Here is a 26,365-nt window from a genome sequence, read left to right as displayed (position 1 = left end):
ACTATAGTAGTGGGGACAAGAACATTGAATCTTCGATCCTCGGTGCTGGTGAGTGTGACTAAATGTTGCAAACTTTGATCCTCATCACCATTGTAGGAACTAGGAGGTTGCAAACATTGATTCTCATCATCATTGCAGTGGGACTAGTAGGAAGCATGTAACAACAACGACGTTGTACTATTGTACATATAAATAATTTTTTTCAGTCTGATTTTTTGATAAATTAGTGTAACTGATGTTCTGATTTCATTTGTTTTTTTGTTTCATGTCATTGTGTTAAGAAAACTGTAAACAATTTTCAATGTGAATATTAATGTTTATGTCAAATGTCAAACAATATTGTAACAGAATTGAAATGTAAGAAACGTTGAAACTATTGTAAGATGTTTAAAATTGTGACTGTGTGTGTGGTCCATACGTAGGCAATGTATTAGAATACGTAGAATGCAAAACCTCGGGTGAATACCCTGTCTGTAAGGGAGCGGTAAAAGGTGGATGGCAGGCGAGCGCGGGAAAATGCGCACGGGCGCTGCACGGCACAATGGGCTCAGCAGTTGTAGTTGGAGTTTGGCATTGGTCTGAGCAACACGTTCTGGAGCGAGGAGGCTCTCCTGGAAGACGTAGTTTCACTGAGCCTCGTGTATGCTGTTCCAACGGCCACACAGCATGGCAAAATTCCATAGGCACTAAATGGAAAAGTATTGCGACGCTAAGAAGAATTAAAGTGCCGATACGTCAAGAGCCATAGCTGTGGTTGTATGTGTGCTCTGTGCCTCGCCATCTCGCCGCTCACCAACCGCCGCATCGATACAAGCATTTAGTTATCCTCACAACTAACCTAGACAGGGTCCTTTCCAAATGTTGTGCAATCCGAGTGTCCCGAAATGAAAAATTAAATTTTGTGTTAATAATAATTACTTGCAGACCTAACTATGTAAGAATGGTGTTTAAAGAACTGTTTTGTTAATGAACCAGTAAATGAATAACGAAGGTCTGACAAAGTTGGAAGATAACTTTAATATGGATTTAGTAATGAAGTTTAATTATTTCGAGACAGATATAAAGGTATTTAAATAAGCAGGAAATAAGATAAAAAGAGTAGTAACTCATATATTGGAAATCTTGAGCGCATAATGATTTCAATAATCAAAATTTTAATACAGTGCTCATAACAGTTTCAGGATCCCCCCCCCCCTTTTTTTATTCATTTGAATTCTGAAGTGTTTTTTAAATTGATTTGACCAGCAAACGTTAAAGTCAATATAAAAGCCAAAATTTATCAGTGTTTTACCTTTATCAAAATTGACATTGTGTGTGTGATTCGAAAGTGCTATTTCTAGGGTAACCTATGCCCGATTTTAATCAGATCAATAGACAGTACGAAGTTTGGTAGTAAACATTATAGTGTAGTGTTATGTATTTATGGTTTATCCATATCAGTACAGAAAGTGAAATTATCAGTTCAATAGATTTTCTGGTTCTAAAATTTACTATGTTATGCAGTGTTACTACGTGTTGGTTTGCATGAATATATGCCAACTTGTACAGGGAAGAAACTCAGTTAATGCCTAATTAGGCTGGCGACCGTATTATTAACAAATTGGTAGCATCTTCTGTGTTGTTTTTTGTCCGTCCTGACGTGTAGTTGCATTTCGGACTTATTTGACGTATCATTGTTATTACAGAGTGGGTGTAAGTCTGATTTGCCACCATTTAGGTACACGCGGTCAATATCTATACTAAAATCCTTTCTCATAAGGTGAAGCCCGTTAACTTACCATAGTACAGGCTTTAATGAGTATCGTGTACCCAGCGTGCACGTTACAAGCAGACTATGATCTGAATCACCACTGTAGTAGGACAATGGGGAGCAAACAGTGATCCTTGTTGCCATTGTAGTGAGACAAGAAGGGAGCAGATGGTGATCCTTGTCACCATTGTAGTGTTCATGACTGAGGGCACCAACACACTATGATTAATGTGTCTAGGTAGACAATAACAATGGAACTTCATGGAGTCTAATAAATAAAATACAATAACAGTTTCCTGGAATTTGAGTTGCCATTAGCATTGTCCTGGAGTCTCCTAGGAGGTAATCTTTAACATTACACAGGGATGTTAATACATGGATGAAGTCCACAGCAATAGCACCTCACAAGGCACTGAGCCTGCAGACAAAATGCTGTGAAGTGGTTAGCTATGGTGGACTCTGATTCGTGACTTGCTAGGCATGGCTAGCACAGAGTGCAGAGCATAGAACATGCTGAAAGAACTCTGATTGAGGAACTGCTAGGTGCAGTCAGTGTTAAGCCTGGAGTGTGAACTGACTGCAGAGCAGTTGGACAATTACCTAAGCCCTCATCTCGTAGAAGGATACTGACAGAGGCACACAACTCACAGAATCGAGACACTGCTGTGATGGCAGTACCGTCTGCAGTGGTGCTTGTGCCTCTGACAGTGAGGCTGACACCACTTGGTACCATGGCTGCATGGCTGTATGGGTATTATTTTTGCTTCCAATATTGAAGCTGAGAATTTCACAATTCATCCTAAACACGGTCTTATCACTAACCAAAATTATATTAATCATAAATACACTCCTGGAAATTGAAATAAGAACACCGTGAATTCATTGTCCCAGGAAGGGGAAACTTTATTGACACATTCCTGGGGTCAGATACATCACATGATCACACTGACAGAACCACAGGCACATAGACACAGGCAACAGAGCATGCACAATGTCGGCACTAGTACAGTGTATATCCACCTTTCGCAGCAATGCAGGCTGCTATTCTCCCATGGAGACGATCGTAGAGATGCTGGATGTAGTCCTGTGGAACGGCTTGCCATGCCATTTCCACCTGGCGCCTCAGTTGGACCAGCGTTCGTGCTGGACGTGCAGACCGCGTGAGACGACGCTTCATCCAGTCCCAAACATGCTCAATGGGGGACAGATCCGGAGATCTTGCTGGCCAGGGTAGTTGACTTACACCTTCTAGAGCACGTTGGGTGGCACGGGATACATGCGGACGTGCATTGTCCTGTTGGAACAGCAAGTTCCCTTGCCGGTATAGGAATGGTAGAACGATGGGTTCGATGACGGTTTGGATGTACCGTGCACTATTCAGTGTCCCCTCGACGATCACCAGTGGTGTACGGCCAGTGTAGGAGATCGCTCCCCACACCATGATGCCGGGTGTTGGCCCTGTGTGCCTCGGTCATATGCAGTCCTGATTGTGGCGCTCACCTGCACAGCGCCAAACACGCATACGACCATCATTGGCACCAAGGCAGAAGCGACTCTCATCGCTGAAGACGACACGTCTCCATTCGTCCCTCCATTCACGCCTGTCGCGACACCACTGGAGGCGGGCTGCACGATGTTGGAGCGTGAGCGGAAGACGACCTAACGGTGTGCAGGACCGTAGCCCAGCTTCATGGAGACGGTTGCGAATGGTCCTCGCCGATACCCCAGGAGCAACAGTGTCCCTAATTTGCTGGGAAGTGGCGGTGCGGTCCCCTACGGCACTGCGTAGGATCCTACGGTCTTGGCGTGCATCCGTGCGTCGCTGCGGTCCGGTCCCAGGTCGACGGGCACGTGCACCTTCCGCCGACCACTGGCGACAACATCAATGTACTGTGGAGACCTCACGCCCCACGTGTTGAGCAATTCGGCGGTACGTCCACCCGGCCTCCCGCATGCCCACTATACGCCCTCGCTCAAAGTCCGTCAACTGCACATATGGTTCACGTCCACGCTGTCGCGGCATGCTACCAGTGTTAAAGACTGCGATGGAGCTCCGTATGCCACGGCAAACTGGCTGACACTGACGGCGGCGGTGCACAAATGCTGCGCAGCTAGCGCCATTCGACGGCCAACACTGCGGTTCCTGGTGTGTCCGCTGTGCCGTGCGTGTGATCATTGCTTGTACAGCCCTCTCGCAGTGTCCGAAGCAAGTATGGTGGGTCTGACACACCGGTGTCAATGTGTTCTTTTTTCCATTTCCAGGAGTGTATATTGGCACACGAGTGTAAGAAACTCAAGGTACCTGTAGAAGTTTTGCAAACTATTTGAATGTTGACATATATTTTCTTACTTTTGGCAGCAAACAAGCTGTAAGGCTGTTCTACACAACCATTGATGGTGCTAGATACAGAAAATGCCGACATAATTTTTCCTGTTTAATTCTACCAGAACTGAGTTAATGAGATCATATACTACTATGTCTATAGAGAATCCTTTATGGAAACCAAACTGAGTATTTTGTAAAAGTCTACCATCAGAAAAGTTGTTCAGTCTTCTGTTATAACCTACCTTACCAAAAAATGTTGAAAATATGATGAGGACGGAGATGGATCTATTACTAAAGGTGACTTTTTAATCTCCAAATTCATAAATTAGGTATTACTATCGTATATTTCAGTCTTTCAGGAAACACTCCATGTCTCATTAACTTGGCTCTGAGCACTATGGGACTTAACATCTGAGGTCATCAGTCCCCTAGAACTACTTAAACCTAACTAACCTAAGGACATCACTCACATCCATGCCCGAGGCAGGATTTGAACCCGCGGTCGCGCGATTCCAGACTGAAGCGCCTAGAACTGCTCAGCCACACCAGCCAGCGTCTCATTAACTGACTATAAAGGTAGCACAAATATTGGGGGGAAGGGTCGGGGGGGAAGGGTCGGGGGGGAAGGGTCGGGGTGGAAGGGTCGGGGGGGGGAAGGGTCGGGGGGGAAGGGTCAGGGGGGAAGGGTCGGGGAGAAGGGTCGGGGGGAAGGGTCGGGGTAGCGGAGCGGACAGTATTATCAAGTAGTTGGAAAGAGGTTTTAGTACTCTGGTTGAAACACCAACACTGCAGCCAGAACAGTTATTGGTTTTCAGTGACATAATGATTTTTGTAATCTCTGTAACACTTAAGCTTGCAAACCCAATATCTGATAATGGAATTTGCTTTTTTAAAAAAAATAATCCTCTTTGCCATGACGAAATAGCCCAGAAATTTTTGTAATTGTAAAATTACCTTTAAATGTGATCATCCACAATCTGAGAAAGAAATTTTGTATTTAAAAAATTACTTTACATGCTCACTGGATGAGGCTTTCAGATTTTAACTGTTACCAAAACTTCTAATTTTTCAGTGGCTAGTGCTGTGAAGTGCTACATTTGCAGCTGGAATCCAAGAGATTATGACAATGATACATGTACAACAGACAATTTCAATCCACAGCGTACAAGAACAGATGAATGTGATGCAGGATGTGAGACTGTTATCATGAGAGACAGCAATGGTAAGAATAGTGACAAGTTGGTACCTTGTTTCAAAAATTATGGTTGCTTTATGATTGTTATTCCTATTATATTTGGTATTGTAACTTCAAACCAAAATTTTGATTACGATTTGTTAGAATCATTTATATTGCTAAATCTAAATTACAGAAGAACAGAGTTTAATGCCTTGCCACTGTTGGGGTCACTAGAAATGAAGCAAAGTTCAGACTGGACAAGGACTAGAAATTAAGTTAGCAGTGCCCTTCTCAAAGGCGCTATGCCAACATCCACTCACAGCAATGTAGAGATATTATTAGAAAACTGGATTGGACTCCCTCTCCTTTAGGATGCAATACTAGTGTCTTAACTACAGCACCACCTCATTTGATCACGGTGCAGAAACTGAGCAATTTGTTGCAGTGATGAGACACAGACCCACAGTCAAACCCCATCTAAGAAACCACGAGGAACTTCAGGGACAATAGGAAATTGGCCCAATTGGAGTTATGTCTGACTGCTGCTGCACATGGATGACATTGTGACATTTAAAAACCTCAAAGTACTATATAACAAGATTCCCATGATAAAAATATTTCTTTCTCAGTGCATCCTGTCACAAATGATCCTCCTAAACAAGAGAAGAAAATAAAACTGATGTTAACAACTACCACACCATCAGACTGAGAGGGCAAAGGAATCAATATTACACAGAAAGTAACATATTGCAAACCATTTTCAGATGACACTGCGCTGTTTACAGATTGGCCAGATGACCTACAGGAAATTTTAGAAAAACGAACAAAGTAAGCAAACACGCTGGCCCTTGCATGGATCCCATAAAATCAAAATGAATGACAAAAAAAGCCAGAGATCAAGCTGAAGGCTACCTGTGCGAATATACACAGCAGTTTATATGCCTCAGACTAAGACTAATGTTGGCAGCTGGAAATTGGTGCCTGAACAAAAAGCATTTGAAAAGAACAGAAGCTTAGGGTAAATCAGAGTTACACAAAGGGCAATGAAAAAATAGCTTACACTGGATGTAAAACAGACAAAATCTTAAATAAGGAAGAATGAAATAAAGAAAGCATAAAGGACACCTTGACTGATGCCAAAACACCGGAATGGCAGTGGCAAGGTACTGTGACTTCAGCTTTCATAATGTGAAAAAAATAAAATAGGAAATACACACAGGTGAGACACAATATAGCATTTATCTGAAATTGCAGTTGTTTGCCACAACAGGTTATTAACAAAATGCATTTAATTGTTTAAATTTAAAAGTGGTTGTAGTATCACACTTTTTTTTCTTCAAGCACTGCTAGATTTTTAATTGAACTGAACAAAACAGTGCTCAATATTTTATTCTATGAGTGATAGTTAATTTAATAAACCAAGTTATGTGTTTTGCTATTGAACTGAGTCACTGGTGTAAAGATGGTGACTAGCTGCTGCTGAAGCTCTGTGTCAAGTGAATCGGACTCTCGAGCAGAATGTAACATGAGGTGTAAATCAAGTCAATACAATGTACAATTCACAATATTTTATTACACTATAAGGAAACATTTTACACACAAGAGAAAACAATATGATAGTATCATGATCATACGGTGTTGTTGGATCCAACAGCAGGAATGTTACATACTGTGTTGTTGCTAATGCCGTGGGACCCAACACATGAATGGGTAAAACAGGTGGTTTTCTACATCATGCACAGAATACAAAAAAGTATACTATACATTACATTTTTGCAGTCAGTTCTGCAGTGAAACAGACCTGATTAAAAAGATAATTTTTGCATAATGTTAAGTTTAAATTCAATGCAAACTATGCATATCTGGTGATGAATATAAATGGTGATAACTGATGATGAGTTAAAAGCATGTAACTTTATCATCTCACTTCAGTGTGTAACTTATCTATTTTCAGCAATTAAGTTGCTTGCATTTTGATACTGCTTCAAGAAATTTATCAGTAGTAATATATACTGATACGCTAAAACATTATTACCACATGCTTAACAGCTTGTTGGCACATCTCTGGAACGCAATACATCAGTGGTTCTACATGGCATAATTTCAAGAAGTCCATGGTAGATTTCCAGAAGTATGGGCACTATATATCTATACACTGGCATTCAGGTTTCATAAATCACAGGTCAAAGTTTATGGGCATGAACTTCGAACCCGGTAGTGCCCCAGATAGATGGGTTCCACCAGGTTCTAATCAGGTAAATTTGGGTGACCAAAACATGAATTACAATTCACTAGTATGCTCCTTAAACAACTGTGGCATGGTCTTGGTCTCATAAGATGGACTGTTAACTTGCTGGCAGATGCCATCACTGTCCGGGAAGACTTTAGACATGAAGGAATGCAACTGGTCCACAGTAATGTTCACAAAATACACAGCTGTCCTGGCATTTTCAATTAATACTGTAGGTCCAATAGAAACCTAGACTTTGATGGTGCCTATCTGCAGTGACCGTTAAGTCCTCAGAGTCTTGTTGATTAAATTTTGTAGAACAACTGTAAACTGATTACCATGAATTGTGCTAATGATGTACACTACATAAGTTTAGAAATAACTCAATGTTTCTGAAATTATGACTTATCTTTATCCCTACCAGAATACCACATTCATTTCATTTGTTGACAATGGTTCATCATCAATACATATTTCTTTAGTGTATTATTACTCAAAAACATTAGTATCAAAGACATAAATAGCAAATGTTAATGTAATGAGAAATAAAATATGCAGCAGTATATAGTTAATAACTTAACAAAACATCAAGATTTCATTCAACTGTTTTTTTAAAGTGCCTAATTACATATAGGCCTATTACCTAAGTGTTGCCTCACATCTTATGAGTAGTTTTTCACATCAAAGAACATATTTTACCTTCACGTAGGTAGATTGTTACTTATGGCTAATCTCATTAAATACTTTCTCTACTAAATCTTGTTGACTCTAGAAGTGCATTTGCAAAAGTAATCTACCTCAAACAACTTCCACAATCGTCACTGATTATCACAACAGCTTTCACATCTCTCACTATGTGGGGCGGCGAGTGAGTTGTAAAAATAACTTTTTGCTGTATAAATGCTTGCAATTCAAAATGTTTGAATCAGTTTCAGGCTTTTAAAATGTTGTTAATGCTATCTTTCGCCGTTCTCAACACTGGCTCTCTATTTACCTTTTAGCACCCAGAAAGTGATTTAATAAAACGTGGAGCCTGTAAAGAGAGTTCCTAGTGCCCACTTCATCTAAGAATACCATTATAGCTGCAGCTTATAGCTCTGAGGAATTAGGAGATTGTTCGGGATTTCTAATCAAAACGATTTTCCAAAATAGTTGAGTATATTCTGAAATTCACTGATAACAAACACAAGTATCCCTACAACCTAACTAACAGAGCAGTTCAGAGTCTAATGCGCTGATGCAACTATAAATGTCCGAATTAAATGTTAAAAGAATGCTCGCCAAGATTTGATGAGAATATTTCATCAAACGCCACGCTATAATAATTGGTAGAATGTCTGTCCCGCGACGGCACGTGAAAATACGACAATACGCAAACTGAAGCTAGATAATGCAAATCATCTCAGAATTAATCCTTTACTTGAAATGCTTTCACGGTTCCGCGTATCTCTAGTAACTTAATACGGCACCCGAGGCTGTTTGTAGCAGTGCTTCCGAGCGAAGCGACTCCCGACACAGCTGACGTGCTATTCAGCGTCTGGAGAGAACTGGGGCCTTGCCTTCCTCGCGCAGCGTTCTTATATATACAGCCACGGTGCGGACGGCTAAGAGAACGCCTGTTCAAATCGGCTCTCCCGACTAGCCGCTGGGCTAGTAACGCACCACTTCAAGTTACATAATAATTTATAGCTTCTTTTGCTGATGGCCGATGAAGCTCTTAATTTAAACGTGCATTCAGCACGCAGGTAAGTATTGATAATAAAATTTTGACGTGGCTAAGTTAACTATTTTGGGCGAGAGAATTAATTAAATTACGCTGCACGCAGCAGATGAGCTCTGAACTGGCCCTTTTGAGATCCGCTATCGCTATAATTTTATAGGTATTCAAAAGAAACTTTTCACATCTTCATAGTCATAGCGGACCTCCAACCTATTTAAATCTAAACATCCTAGCCTTATTTATTAGCCTACTTAATCTATCTTGCTTCCTTCAATTTTGAGACGAAAACCAGAAAATCATGAATTTCCACTAAAGTCTTAATTTGTGAAATCCAAAGTACTGTTTTTATTAAATCATTATGAAAGATGAATCTAAATATAAATTTTGAAGTCTCTAGCTCTTTTCTGTTGCGCCAATGATTTTTTCAGAAAAACGTCCAAATTTCAAAACTGGCTGAAGTTATCGAACTGATATTTAACACACATTAATTTAGTATTATTCCTGACATGCTAGAAAAGTTTTAGGTCTTTTGCTTGATTTTTAAGGTATTGCGCAACATTTATGACGTCAGAGCTAGTTACAGCAGACTAGCTGGCACACAATGGAAACTGATGTGAATTTATTACAGCTTGAGTAGGCTGCTTCCCTACATCACCCTCTACTTAAATTTTTTTTGTTTATGAATGTTAATGAATGAAAAAATTTAATTACAAAAAGGGAAGCAAGAGTACAGTTTAACTTCCTATAAAAAATCAAAATTGAAATATAAACATGTAGAAACATTAAAGAAAACTGATTACCTACATTAATTATTTAAATTGTGGGCATGTTCACTGCCTTTTAAACAATGTCATTACTCAAAATTTTAAGCAAAGTCAATGAAATATTTTGGCATACATATTGCCTTAGACCAACAAACACATACAAATTGAAAAATTATGAAAATCTTAGATCCATTAAATACATTAAATACATTTTTACATACACAAATTCAAAGAAAATAACATAATACATAAACAGATGATTATCTCTTAGCAGTCTTTTCTAAACCTGAAAGAAAAGTTCACAAATAATTTTTACACACGTGGTTGTAGCCGCTTTGGCTGGCGTCCTACACTTCCATTCACAAGGGTAGAGGAGGGGAAGTTGCTATGGTGTGCGTCCTTCACGTTCTCTCTAAATTACATGGGGGAAAGGGGAGGGGTCACTGTGAGTTGTGTCCAAGTCACTCCACACTTTCACGCAGATACCAGGCTGCCATTATCTGGTTTGTCCTGTAGAACAAACAAAAAGAGTGCCTCAGACTCTGTTCACTTAATATCTATGGGTGGGTCACAATGAAATGGGGATATATACATTTTATCTTCCAATATGTTACTGGAACAAAGTTAACAGAACCTTTTTAATTTTACTCTCACGGTTACTTGACTGTCATGAAATCGGTAAACAAATGGCTCAATACGCCGTTAAGTCACGTACTAGAGAAAATTTATGCTCAAGGCATACAATCGTGAATCCTATTTAATTTCAATTTATTATTTTTGGGCCGGAACACTGAACCAATGCTTGGTACATTCCTGACAAATCTGCATTTGTATATTAAGCACTTAACTGACTCATCTTAGATTACCTTATTCGTAGAGATAGTATGAGTATATTTGATTAGTGGTTGTTTTCTCAGCTTCTTTGTACATGTGAGTAACTTTTGGTAATAGTACAGTTCTGAGTGTTCAAAACACACTACGTTTAGTTGACTACAAAATCCACTTATTGGTACTCTGCTGTTGTGTTAGTTCCACATCTGCAATTAGGTACTTACTTACTTTGAAGTGTATTTATGCTGAGCTAAAATTAATGTTTCACGTCTGCCATTATGTTACTTATTTATTTTGCTAGTGTATGTACTCACTCTATTAATATTTAAAGCATAGGATAGCACATTTATTTCATATTCATAGTGTATTGCAGCTGATTAGTTTGCTCACGTGGCAATCCATTTCCACTCGATCGGACGCTGAAACCTCAGGTAGTCTCTCTCAGACCTACCACTAAAGTGCATCAAGTAATTATGGACGAGCGTAATGCTAAATTCCTTAAACCTATAGGACACCATGAGCTGCTCTGTCTCATCTAACATAAGGGTACCTATGGTCGTATTCACGCCTCCAACTCATAACCTCAATACGTGTAGGTGTATCCTGTCACACACTACACTAAAATAATGGCCAGCTCCAACCTTATAAATACTTCAGGGACGTGTCCTTCACGTCTCAACCACAAACACTGCTCAATTCTATTACACTGCCTTTCCTTGCTACACCAGGTGAGTTTAATCTTACAACTTATCTGCATATTTTTCCTGACACTAAGCAATCTCTTTTACTATTTCTTAGTTAGCTCCAATGCATACACTAGGTTTCACTACCACTTCAGATCCTGCTTGTATATGAATTCATATATCTTTTTAAATTACTGTTGGTGGACCATTTCCAATAAAACAACACTTTTACTTACCATATTACCAGGGTTCTATACATACTTGTTACTCAAATACATTGTATCTTAATTATCATACTTCTCTATTGTTTATCACTATTAGGTTTGTCACATTAGGTATTTTTCTTCACTAATCGGTGGATAGAATGGTTACAGAACTCATGGCTTGATAGCCATGACAGAAAATTTTCATGTCTGGGAAGAATAGGTCGAAATTTTTGTGGATAGGAAAGAGAAGAATGAGTGAGACCTGAAATGGAAAGAAGATCTCGCACAGCTGGGACTGCACAGCTGCCACACTGTGTAGAGGTTACAGAACAACCTCCTCCCTACAGCATTCATTAGTTTAATGCTGTATTGATAACCATACCGGAAAATTTAATGTATGAAAGAAGAGGTGGAAATTGTTGAGGACAGGAATGAGGAAGAATGAGTGAGACCTGAAAGGGAAAGAAGATCTCACACAGCTGGGACTGCACAGCTGCCACACTGTGTAGAGGTTACAGAACAACCTCCTCCCTACAGCATTCATTAGTTTAATGCTGTATTAATAACCATACCGGAAAATTTAATGTATGAAAGAAGAGGTCGAAATTTTTGAGGACAGGAAAGAGGAAGAATGAGTGAGACCTGAAAGGGAAAGAAGATCTCACACAGCTGGGACTGCACAGCTGCCACACTGTGTAGAGGTTACAGAACAACCTCCTCCCTACAGCATTCATTGGCTACCTTTGACCACGCCACGTCGATCTGAAAATACCTTATGATGCCTTTTTAGAACCTGTCTCAGTTCTTCCTTTTGATTGTCTGAAATCTTGTCGATTTCCTGCAATTTAGCTTCTATTTTGTCTAAAATAATTGCTTCTTCTTCTTCTGTGTTCAACTTACTGTTACTAAGATTAACACCTTCGTCCCAATACCTCCTATTTTTCAGAACTCGTATAGGCAGCTCCCAAGTTTCATCATCAGTTACTACATGTTTATCACTAAAAGGTACTATAATTACTCCGGTTATTGGTAAGACCATTTTTAACTGGCTTCTTTCAAAGTCCACAACACTGATATTTTGACAAGAAATCTATGCCAATTAAAACCTCAATACTGAGATTGTTTACAATTAAACATGGATGATCAACTAAATTACCATTAATGTTAAAGGGCAGCAAAGCTTCTTGCTTTACCGTTTTTGACACCTTGCCAGTAGCACCAATTATTCTTAGTCCTGATACCCTCATTACTGTAAGCTTGTCTTTACCAGGTAATGCATCAAAGAAGGACTGAGATATTGCACTCACCTCACTTCCACTGTCTAAGAGACAACGTACATTGATACCCAACATATTCACTATTATTATAGGGTGGCTTATTCTAGGTTGTACAGGTGGTTTCTCAAATTCATCTAGTAGTTCCTTTTGGATTTGTCTCCAACTAAAGTGATTGACATCTGTCTTCATTACATTTAGGTCACAGTGTGTAGGGGTTTCCTGAATTACATTTTCAGCTGCCTTTTCCAGTCGGTCTATTAATTTTAAATCGAAACACCGCACGACTTCATTACATTTAGTTTGCTGAACATAACCCAAATTACTGCAGTCTGAGCGATTCTGCGTCTCCAGACCGGGCATAACACTAGTTACAGCTAAACCACTTTCACCATTATCGTCGGTTTCCTTCTCAAGTGACAACTGGTCACAGCTACTGGGTTCATCGACCCTCAACAGCCTACCCTCTACATTCTCACTTATCTCCTGTCCTAAATTTATTAGTACATTATTAACATCCTGCACAGGCACTTAAGATAAGAGCACATCATCTTCATCGTAAATATAAGCATGAATTTCTTCTGCTTCTTCACCTGTCAATTCAGTATTTTGTAGCTCCTCCCTATTGTTACACTGCTGCACCTTCTTTTTCTCTTCCCACTTAGAAAGCGTTTCTAACACGGTATCTATCAATGTGAGTGATCTAATATTTCTGTTGTATCCTTAGATGCTACCGACTCTTCATCCACATGTTCAGTTTGAGTATTCTGATCTGTCTTACCAATTCCCTTAACTACTGGCTTAGGAAAAGTAACCGCCTGGTGAGCGCCAGTGTCCTCATAGACGGGAACTAGTTTTCCTGCCTCGGGCTACTGCTGTTTCCTTTAGTTTCATTATAGTTGACTGGCACAGCATTACTTTCCGTACTGTTGTTTACATGCATATTTCTGTTTGGAACAAAATTATTATCCCTTGGACGCCATTGTTGGTTCTGATAATTATTTCCCCAATTCCTACCTCTCTTAGGATGGCGAATACCTACTGTTCTGATGTTTACATTGCCATTTTGCTCGTTCCTAAAATTACTATTATTGTTATTGGCATTTCTGTTATTACGTGCTTGCTCCTCATTGGCAGCAACACGTTCCACACGTTCCAGATACTCAATGAAACGATCCAGATTGTCTCTAGGGGCAGATATAATTCTAGTTTGCCAATACCATGGCAGTTTGGCTTCAAGACCTAGTATAATCATTTCTGGTTTTAGCTTTTCCGCCAAATGTGACAAACGTGAAATCCATGACCTAGCAATTAATTGATTCCTTGCCTGCATTGAAGCGTTTTCCACTCCAAAATTCTCTCAACACTTCATTTTGCTTATTGCTAGACCAATATTCATTAATGAAAGCTGTTTTAAACTCCGCTAATGTTTTACATTTCAACATAACATCAGCTGACCAACGCATGGGGTCACCTGCTAAATGGCTTTTAATAAATGAGATTTTCTCTCGTTCAGACCAAGTTGGTGGAATCACATCTTCAAAATCGTTCCAGAAATCTAGCGGGTGGATATTTTTATCTGGATCAAACCGCAAGAACTGCCGACACCCGATAAAAGCGGCGTTTGCAGCTACAACTTGTTGTATACTACCATTACCAGAAGTTACTGAAGCTACTTTACTCTCAATGTTAGCAATGTTAGTACTGATATTTTCTACTTTCATTTCAACATTATCTACTCTTTGTACAATATGAGTAGTATCAGTTTTAATTGCATCTACGTCTGCTTGACATATGTTTACTTTAATATTAACATCTTTAAATCTATCTGAGCACAGTTCAGATTCCGCCTCGATCTTTTCTGTTAACTTGTGCTCCAGCTTCGCATCTTCCATTTGGAAGTCTTTGCGAACCTCAGCAACTTCGGATTTAACTGTTTTATACATTTCAGAAAACTGTTGAGCAACCTTTTTCTTAATATCCTCATGGTTGTAGTCAATTTTATAATTCAAACTGTCTAGATCCTCTTTCAACTTATTGCAACCAGCCTTGAAGGTATCGTCCATTACCTCCAATCGTTTATTAAAATTAGTTTGACTGGCCACAATCCTGTTATTTACCTCAATTATATCAGATTTTAATTCAGCATTACTGGCAGCTATTTTTGCATTACTGTTTTTGACCTGTTCACTTATTTCAGACTTTAACTCAGCTGTCATTTGTGCATTACTGGCAGCTATTGCTTGTAATATAACATTTAAATCAATAGCCCCAGCATCTTTGGGTTGCTCACTAGCTGGCTTTTTATCACACTCAGGTGACGAAAAACTAGCTCCAACACCAGAATCATCAAAATTAAATGAAACTTCTGATTGATTAGTCCTATCTAACTTCTCCTTCTTAAACTCTACCATCTCTGATGACTGTTTCATTTTTAATTCATCAGAGAAACTATCATCCAATAAATTTACAATTTCTACTTTCTGCTTTACTACCGGGGTCTCTATTATTGAATCATTGCCCCTTCGCACACTACTGTCAGGAGACAATACTTCATATTTCACTTTAACATTACTACCTTCATGCATATTTACACTTGAACCGTTGTCTGGATTTACAGTTCCTTCAACAGACATAGGTTCTGATTTAAGTTTAACCTCAGTTTCTTTTGGCGGTTCCATCGCAGACAGTCTTTTAGTGCAGGTTAGTAAAATTTTTAACAGTTTTTCACTTAACTTAGTTCCTTCTGCAAGACGTTGTCGGTGCGGCGTACCAGGATTACTGATGCGACGTGGCACGTTGAACTGCAGACGGCACTCCGACGGCTGATGTGTGTTTGCGTGGCCCGCAACTGCAGGCGCGGCTCCGGTTGCTGCGGCGGACGACTGCGGTACGGCGAAACTGGCTTCTCGCAATGCTGGCAGCACCGCTAGACTCAGTGCCAGCTCCGTCAATCCAGATGCGTTGTTAATTTAACTGCGTTGTCCACATGCCCACGTAACACTTTCACTGTTCTATTACTCAGCTGCGTGTCGCATTCCACTCGCGTATGTGAATAGTTAAAAATCACTTTTTGCTGTATAAATGCTTGCAATTCAAAATGTTTGAATCAGTTTCAGGCTTTTAAAATGTTGTTAATGCTATCTTTCGCCGTTCTCAACACTGGCTCTCTATTTACCTTTTAGCACCCAGAAAATGATTTAATAAAACGTGGAGCCTGTAAAGAGAGTTCCTAGTGCCCACTTCATCTGAGAATACCATTATAGCTGCAGCTTATATCTCTGAGGAATTAGGAGATTGTTCGGGATTTCTAATCAAAACGATTTTCCAAAATAGTTGAGTATATTCTGAAATTCACTGATAACAAACACAAGTATCCCTACAACCTAACTAACAGAGCAGTTCAGAGTCTAATGCGCTGATGCAACTGTAAATGTCCGAATTAAATGTTAAAAGAATGCTCGCCAAGATTTGATGAGAATATTTCATCAAACGCCACGCTATAATAATTGGTAGAAAGTCTGTCCCGCGACGGCACGTGAAAATACGACAATACGCAAACTGAAGCTAGATAATGCAAATCATCTCAGAATTAATCCTTTACTTGAAATGCTTTCACGGTTCCGCGTATCTCTAGTAACTTAATACGGCACCCGAGGCTGTTTGTAGCAGTGCTTCCGAGCGAAGCGACTCCCGACACAGCTGACGTGCTATTCAGCGTCTGGAGAGAACTGGGGCCTTGCCTTCCTCGCGCAGCGTTCTTATATATATAGCCGCGGTGCGGACGGCTAAGAGAACGCCTGTTCAAATCGGCTCTCCCGACTAGCCGCTGGGCTAGTAACGCACCACTTCAAGTTACATAATAATTTATAGCTTCTTTTGCTGATGGCCGATGAAGCTCTTAATTTAAACGTGCATTCAGCACGCAGGTAAGTATTGATAATAAAATTTTGACGTGGCTAAGTTAACTATTTTGGGCGAGAGAATTAATTAAATTACGCTGCACGCAGCAGATGAGCTCTGAACTGGCCCTTTTGAGATCCGCTATCGCTATAATTTTATAGGTATTCAAAAGAAACTTTTCACATCTTCATAGTCATAGCGGACCTCCAACCTATTTAAATCTAAACATCCTAGCCTTATTTATTAGCCTACTTAATCTATCTTGCTTCCTTCAATTTTGAGACGAAAACCAGAAAATCATGAATTTCCACTAAAGTCTTAATTTGTGAAATCCAAAGTACTGTTTTTATTAAATCATTATGAAAGATGAATCTAAATATAAATTTTGAAGTCTCTAGCTCTTTTCTGTTGCGCCAATGATTTTTTCAGAAAAACGTCCAAATTTCAAAACTGGCTGAAGTTATCGAACTGATATTTAACACACATTAATTTAGTATTATTCCTGACATGCTAGAAAAGTTTTAGGTCATTTGCTTGATTTTTAAGGTATTGCGCAACATTTATGACGTCAGAGCTAGTTACAGCAGACTAGCTGGCACACAATGGAAACTGATGTGAATTTATTACAGCGTGAGTAGGCTGCTTCCCTACAACTAGAACTCACAATATTTCATTGCATTTAGTTATTTTCCATTATTAACGCATCATAAAATTATTAATCATGAAAATTCCTGCTTTGTTTCTTATACAAAAAATTACTCTTCTAAATGACATTCCACAGCAACAAATGACTCAGTTGCCTTTAACTGACAGGAGTTTATGATCTAAGTTTTTCAAGGTGTTGTGAAAAGTCCAGTAATGTAATATTCCACTTTTTCTCTTCGGTATTTATGTACACGAAAATTTCGTCTATAAGAAATACTCCGTTTTAAACCATAAGGTGTTATAATTCAATCGGTCAGTGGAGTAAGGAACTTTGTCACATAAACATATGAGAGATCGAAATATACCCCGCTGTCATGAAATGAACTACATTTACGTACTTCTTCCTGTGAGAATAACACGACATCGATTCGTCACTACTTCAGTACTGACCAGAATGGAATCAAATCAATGACTTAGTTCGCGTCTCCGCCACACGTCGCGTGCCACCAGCAGATTGTTTACTGTTTTCAGTTTGTACTACACCACCTTCAAACTAGATGGCGTTGGCTTGGAGCACGCAGGCGCAGAAAGAATCAGAACACAAACTTGGCGCCAACTTCGCAATGTGCAGTGGTTATCGTTGATGTTGTTGTTGCAAGTTATTGAATGCCATCTTTCGAAATGTTTCCCAAATGCAAGCAAAATGGAAGTTAGCACAAGAGAATCAATGAGGTTACAGTTCACGGGTTGCCATATAATGACGAGAGTGGGAAAGCAGTTCCTGGAAAATCTGTGGATGCTGATTGCAAGTAAGGTGCCCCACTACTGACATTTACCCATTTAACAACTTCAGTGTAATATAAACTCCATAGCATGTGCTACCTTTCCGATTACTTAATAAATTCCAGGTTCTGAATGGAATGTTTCGAACATATCAGTGGCGATGATCGCATCGAGATACTTTTAAACTATGTAAACATAAAGAAAAACAGTCAGGATATTTATCTACAATGGTTAATTGTGGCAGGTAACATTACGAAAAGAAGGCCAAAAAAAGTTGTTAGTGACATCGCTTGAATCAAGAAACAAAATTTCTGTGTTTACCATGCCATTGTCTGTGGTAGAAGAGTACCTGTCTGCAAATTTGCGTTTCTCAGTTTTCATGCTGTACAGCAGAAACGCGTTTTTCGAGTTTGCCAGTTACTAATTAAAAGTCAAATTCCAAAGGACATGCATGAAATAAATCTATGCACAACTAAAATTTCAGAAAATGTAATAAATTTGATACCCACTTCACATATTTCCCCTCAAAGAAACTCACTATGCTGGGAAGGAAATGAAATATCTAGATGCACGTTTGGAGCTGAAAACTACGTACGAAATGTTCCTTACGAAGTGTCCAGAAGTTAACGTGAAGTACGACTTCAATAGGAAACATTTTCGTGAAAATTACAATTCTCCTTTTGGTCGTCCCCAAATTTATGTACGTGGCTAATGTGAGTAACTTCAGGCTAAGTTAAAAAGTCCTCATATCTCTGACAGTTGAGTTGGATATTCACAAGCGACACAGCAGGACATTTTATAAATTCATTAAACAGGGTGTATAAGACCCGGGACAACCGGGAGATCCGGGAAAAACCCGGGAATTTTTTCATCCGGGAGAAAACCGGGAAAATCCGGGATATTTTTAGAATTCCGGGAATTTTTCATTGTTTTTTCAGTTAAATTTTTTGACTGGTAAGAACCGATACTCTAACAAAGGATATTACTGTACCCCGCTACTGCAGAATAATACTTCAACAATAAAACATAAACGAGAGAAAAAACGAAAATAACTTAAATTGCAAAGAAAATGCGCAATATACAACAACGACGCACAGTGCTCATGCAAGCGTCTGCCAATTGAAAATGTGTCAAGGCCTTAGCAAGACTATGCATTGCTTCATAACGACAAATTGCCTCCAATTAGCGTGAAGTCGCAACTGTTTACATTCGATTTGTTTTAGCAGTTACGTGCGGGCGCATGCGCAGTTGAGCCACGTTTGAGTAGTAGATTCTCCCGCTTCTGGCTACAGGAATGTGGCTGTTGGCTGTGCAAGCAGTCGCAGCTAGATGCTACCGGGAAAAGGAGGCACCAAATTCATATTCTTGAGGGAAAAAGCTTGTTTCCCAAAGCGCCTAGCAGCCAGCGCACGTTTGTCTATCGATTATTCATATGATTTTGAAACGCTTCCCATCATTTTTGAACACATTTTAAGTTGAGTGGGTTTGCGAATGATCAGCATTGTTATAATTACTAGCGAAATCCATAGATTCAGACTACTAGAATGGAAATAAACGACTGACAGGAATAACAGGTGAGAAAGAATACGTATTATCTTCTCGGTGTATCCAAGAAAATGAAATTTTGACAGAAAAGTTTTGGCCAGATCGCTACACTTGTAAGGACCAGTAGTGCAGTCGCGGCTAGCAGCCGCTCAAGTAACGAGGAAAACGTTTTGTCGAACTAGTAATAACGCCTAACCGGAAAATGGGGAAATGGATAGGTTAAAGTTGGATATAGTGGAAATTAGTGAAGTTGGTGGCAGGAGGAACAAGACTTCTGGTCAGGTGACTACAGGGTTATAAACACAAAGTCAAATAGGGGTAATGCAGGAGTAGGTTTAATAATGAATAGGAAAATAGGAATGCGGGTAAACTACTACAAACAGCATAGTGAACGCATTATTGTGGCCAAGATAGATTCGAAGCCCACACCTACTACAGTAGTACAAGTTTATATGCCAACTAGCTCTGCAGATGACGAAGAAATTGAAGAAATGTATGATGAAATAAAAGACATTATTCAGATAGTGAAGGGAGACGAAAATTTAATAGTCATCGGTGACTGGAATTCGAGTGTAGGAAAAGGGAGAGAAGGAAACGTAGTAGGTGAATATGGATTGGGGCTAAGAAATGAAAGAGGAAGCCGCCTGGTAGAATTTTGCACAGAGCACAACTTAATCATAGCTAACACTTGGTTTAAGAATCATGATAGAAGGTTGTATACATGGAAGAACCCTGGAGATACTAAAAGGTATCAGATAGATTATATAATGGTAAGACAGAGATTTAGGAACCAGGTTTTAAATTGTAAGACATTTCCAGGGGCAGATGTGGACTCTGACCACAATCTATTGGTTATGACCTGTAGATTAAAACTGAAGAAACTGCAAAAAGGTGGGAATTTAAGGAGATGGGACCTGGATAAACTGAAAGAACCAGAGGTTGTACAGAGTTTCAGGGAGGGCATAAGGGAACAATTGACAGGAATGGGGGAAAGAAATACAGTAGAAGAAGAATGGGCAGCTTTGAGGGATGAAGTAGTGAAGGCAGCAGAGGATCAAGTAGGTAAAAAGACGAGGGCTAGTAGAAATCCTTGGGTAACAGAAGAAATAATGAATTTAATTGATGAAAGAAGAAAATATAAAAATGCAGTAAATGAAGCAGGCAAAAAGGAATACAAACGTCTCAAAAATGAGATCGACAGGAAGTGCAGAATGGCTAAGCAGGGATGGCTAGAGGACAAATGTAAGGATGTAGAGGCTTATCTCACTAGGGGTAAGATAGATACTGCCTACAGGAAAATTAAAGAGACCTTTGGAGATAAGAGAACCACTTGTATGAACATCAAGAGCTCAGATGGAAACCCAGTTCTAAGCAAAGAAGGGAAAGCAGAAAGGTGGAAGGAGTATATAGAGGGTCTATACAAGGGCGATGTACTTGAGGACAATATTATGGAAATGGAAGAGGATGTAGATGAAGATGAAATGGGAGATACGATACTGCGTGAAGAGTTTGACAGAGCACTGAAAGACCTGAGTCGAAACAAGGCCCCCGGAGTAGACAACATTCCATTGGAACTACTGACGGCCTTGGGAGAGCCAGTCCTGACAAAACTCTACCATCTGGTGAGCAAGATGTATGAAACAGGCGAAATACCCTCAGACTTCAAGAAGAATGTAATCATTCCAATCCCAAAGAAAGCAGGTGTTGACAGATGTGAAAATTACCGAACAATCAGTTTAATAAGCCACAGCTGCAAAATACTAACACGAATTCTTTACAGACGAATGGAAAAACTAGTGGAAGCCGACCTCGGGGAAGATCAGTTTGGATTCCGTAGAAATACTGGAACACGTGAGGCAATACTGACCTTACGACTTACCTTAGAAGAAAGATTAAGGAAAGGCAAACCTACGTTTCTAGCATTTGTAGACTTAGAGAAAGCTTTTGACAATGTTGACTGGAATACTCTCTTTCAAATTCTAAAGGTGGCAGGGGTAAAATACAGGGAGCGAAAGGCTATTTACAATTTGTACAGAAACCAGATGGCAGTTATAAGAGTAGAGGGACATGAGAGGGAAGCAGCGGTTGGGAAGGGAGTGAGACAGGGTTGCAACCTCTCCCCAACGTTATTCAATCTGTATATTGAGCAAGCAGTAAAGGAAACAAAAGAAAAATTCGGAGTAGGTATTAAAATCCATGGAGAAGAAATAAAAACTTTGAGGTTCGCCGATGACATTGTAATTCTGTCAGAGACAGCAAAGGACTTGGAAGAGCAGTTGAACGGAATGGATGGTGTCTTGAAGGGAGGATATAAGATGAACATCAACAAAAGTAAAACGAGGATAATGGAATGTAGTCGAATTAAGTCCGGTGATGCTGAGGGTATTAGATTAGGAAATGAGACACTTAAAGTAGTAAAGGAGTTTTGCTATTTGGGGAGCAAAATAACTGATGATGGTCGAAGTAGAGAGGATATAAAATGTAGACTGGCAATGGCAAGGAAAGCGTTTCTGAAGCAGAGAAATTTCTTAACATCAAGTATAGATTTAAGTGTCAGGAAGTCATTTCTGAAAGTATTTGTATGGAGTGTAGCCATGTATGGAAGTGAAACATGGACAGTAAATAGTTTGGACAAGAAGAGAATAGAAGCTTTTGAAATGTGGTGCTACAGAAGAATGCTGAAGATTAGATGGGTAGATCACATAACTAATGAGGAAGTATTGAATAGGATTGGGGAGAAGAGAAGTTTGTGGCACAACTTGACCAGAAGAAGGGATCGGTTGGTAGGACATGTTCTGAGGCATCAAGGGATCACCAATTTAGTATTGGAAGGCAGCGTGGAGGGTAAAAATCGTAGGGGGAGACCAAGAGATGAATACACTAAGCAGATTCAGAAGGATGTAGGTTGCAGTAGGTACTGGGAGATGAAGAAGCTTGCACAGGATAGAGTAGCATGGAGAGCTGCATCAAACCAGTCTCAGGACTGAAGACAACAACAACAACAACAACCGGAAAATAATCGCGGGATAACTAAACCTATCATTCTGGCAGGGTTAGTGAAGTTAATTGGCGAACAAATTTTTACAGTGGCAGCAATAGCTACAGAATTGGTGATGACAAGATTGCTTGTTAGAACGAGGAAGGAGAAGAAACGGGGATATCACGCAAATTATGGAAGAATAAAAAAATTTCGTAATGCTACTTTTCGATCTCATGCTTGATAAGCTGGTGCGTACGAATGAAATGTGAAACTATTTCCTAACATAAAGCTTTTTGCTTGTAGTAGGTCTAATAGGCATTTGATTCTGTCGTGTTATAAAAATGGCCATTTGTGCCAAAACAGTATCGTTTATTTGATGTGTTACAAAATTTCTGCCATATTAGAAAGGCCTATTTTTTTATCTAGCAGACAGTGACAAAATAGACGTAATCAGATCGAGAAACCACAGCAGTCTTGGGTATTATTTGTATTAACACCTTTTTCAGTATTAGACAACGACATTTCGACTTTTCATGTAGCAAAACGTTTGAAGAACTATGATGAGGTAATAGATTCTTTCGCAGAAAGGAAGGCACGCCATGTAAAGCTGTAGCAAGAGAGAGAGAAACAAATTCTAGAAGCTAAGGTTTGAAGAAATGTGTAATTTCTTGCTTATCTCTTGTCAGTATTGGTTTTATATATCCTATATTTAATTTTATGTCACACAAAACAGCAAGTTATTAACTAATAGACAATAAACAGTTCAGATTTTTTGAAGAGTTCTTGTTCTCTCGATTACAAATAATCCCATCCGCTTTTAATTGCGAGATATTTTTAAGAGGGGCAGGTTGTAAAACCGGCCGACTGGGAGCAGGAGAGGCACCAGAGGACATTTCAACTTCCACTGTCCTGAATATAGTTTAGACGTGCGGTAGAAAAATGCTTTATGAAGAGGCGTGGCACTGCACTTTGGCACACTTAAGACCAAATAATGTCTTACATTTCCTCGAATACATATGTTTTATGTTTCATACTTTTCAGAAAGATGTGCGCTACAAGATGAACATATTTTGAAAGTTCGATTTTTTTTTTTTTTATTTTTTTTTTTTTTTTTAGTATTGACCCGAGGCATTCTGCTCTGATTGTTGCCAGCATCATATTTAAAGTACCAGGGAAGCAGGTTGCTAGCCTTACTTGCCCCGAGTCCCATTGGGTTTTGCCCCTAACGGCTGAGGGACTAACCGGTGGATTTGGTAGTCTTTGCCGTATGAGCACAAAGGTGACCACGACTCAGATGATGATGATGATGATGATAGTATTGACCCGGTTCGCAAATGTCGTAGATCCGTGGCTGATGCGCAGGGCAGTCTGAGAGTTATAGTGGGTAGTCTCCACGTGACCCGTGTTTACATGAGTGATTTTGCTGTTTCCCCTTAGTTTACTCTCAAGTCAAATGAAAACAAAACGGATATCTGTGGTCTGGAGCTATCAAGTGAATTAAAACACATTCACATAATTATGGAAGGCTGAATGATGTCATTAGTTTCATATTTTATTTTCACCTTTCTTACAGCCAAGCATTAATCGCCTTGCGGAACAATGAAGTTATTTTTGTCTGTTTGCTAAAGAAATTTGACTTTTGTTAATCTTTTCCGCAGAGGCAGTTAATGTATTTGAAATGAAATGTTTAATTCCACAGTACTGGCTAGTTTCAACTGTTCGCTGCATTTCAAGTGCAAGTTTTCATTTTCTAGCACGAATAGCATTATGCCATAATGAAGAACCAAACATGATATAATACAGTAATGGTGCTCCAAGAAAATTTACATCCCGAAAACCACACTGAAAAGGTTAATATCAGGTCAAGGTCTACTTCATTGGGAATGTGGACATACGAATGTGCACTTTAAGTATGCATTTTAAATGTGCACATTTTAGTATGGTTCACGAAATTCAGATGCTCTTGGAGTATCCTCTGATGTCTTGTTTCTTTTATGAAATAATGTATGATCTTTTAATATTTTACACGTACGTACAAAGTCGTACATACTGGCTTCCTACGTCATGATAGCTACCCAAGCGCGGTGTCGCTTGGTATCTGCGCTCTCTGGCAACTGCTGAAACGAACCTATTTCTAACAGGTCGCGGGAAAATATTGCGAATAGTGGTTTGAAAAGTGTTACTTTCAAAGTAAATATCCTCTTACGTAAGTTGGACAATGTGCAAGAATGTACCATGAATTTATTAAATCACAGAACGTTTGACTCTGATTTAAAAAACAACTCTTTGATGTCGAGCCATTTAGAAGAATTTAGAAACCTGAAGATCAGATATTTATGACATTATTAAAAATTTTACTAGCACATTTGTGTGATATATCTTAAAGTGTAGCACGCGAAAAAAAGATCAACAGTATATGCGAAAGCTTAGCTTCTCTTGCAGCTTGCAGCTTGAGACCAACACTGTATGTTAAAGCTTTGCTTTTCTTGTAGCAACATTATATATCGTCGCTAGGCAATGAAAACCTCGTAACTCAAATTGGTCAAATTTTACAGGAGAAACAAAAAACTAATTATAGAAATCGCATGAGGACCTGATTAGTTAAATGTAGTGGTTTCTGCTACACCATATGGATCCGGTCATTGGTACTTAAGACTTTATTATGCACTTCAAATTGTCTGCTGGTTTTTGGAGTTACGAGGTTTTCACAGTTATTTTTTTGTAGTGATGGAGATAAGAGGCATGTAACGAGTGCACGGTTAAGAATTGAAATGAATTTGTTTTAAAAAAACTTACTTAAATTTTACATTATTTGTGTATTATGAAACGTCTGTAACGATACATTGTTACAGATATAAAGTGAAATGAATAATTTCACTTTGATCAAAATATTGGAATCTGGATGTTAATAAATTGCAGTGTTTAAAAAACATAGAAACAATGTTGTTAGCTTTAAGGGGCTCCGGAACGTCCTATGCTTGCAATGTTAAAATAACGCTTATAAATTACATCTTTCCTCACAAAGTATTTGAGGTAGGAAGTTGAACTTTTTACAGATTATTTATTGGAATATGGGCTACAACTTAACACAGGGATTTTACAAAATTTTTGTTTAGTTATTAGAGATGATTTTTTTTCAATTGTAATAAAAATTCACAACTTTTTTTGCAATTTTTTATTTATATATTCAAAATATACAGTTTTTTGGAAAAAGGCTGTGTTAAATTATGCAGAAGGTACTGTGTAACATTTACTTAAAGTTTGAAACAAATATGTTTGGAAGATCCTTAGAAAACATGTAATTAGTATGAGAAAATAAAAGTTTTGGGAATCGAGCGACAAAGATTGGATTAACTTTTTAGTGCATTCCAGGTCCATAGGTCCATAGGATGGATTATCTTCATCCTCTGCAAACTCCTCCTCCAGGTTCCTCTTGTTCCTCCTCCTGTTTACTCTTGCTTGTATTTCTAGACTCTTTACAGCCCTGTCTGCAGCCTGAAGGCGTTCCTTGTCTAAAGCAAGCATCGCTCGTACCATGTTAGAACCTA

At 39.2% G+C, this 26,365-nt stretch overlaps 1 protein-coding gene across 2 annotated transcripts in view; it reads left to right on the top strand.

Moving 5' to 3' along the window:
- LOC126184599 (uncharacterized) overlaps positions 1-26,365 on the top strand; it is a 347,261-nt gene that overhangs the window by 284,813 nt on the left and 36,083 nt on the right. For both annotated transcript variants that reach the window (XM_049927042.1, XM_049927041.1), the window contains one exon: positions 5,149-5,298. In XM_049927042.1, coding sequence (XP_049782999.1) covers positions 5,149-5,298 — 150 coding nt within the window. The remainder of the gene's footprint in view (positions 1-5,148; positions 5,299-26,365) is intronic.

This window comes from Schistocerca cancellata, chromosome 4, assembly GCF_023864275.1.
Source record: "Schistocerca cancellata isolate TAMUIC-IGC-003103 chromosome 4, iqSchCanc2.1, whole genome shotgun sequence".
NCBI lineage: Eukaryota > Metazoa > Arthropoda > Insecta > Orthoptera > Acrididae > Schistocerca > Schistocerca cancellata.
The sequence above is the reverse complement of the archived record's forward strand: the minus strand, read 5'-3'. Positions and strand labels throughout refer to the sequence as shown.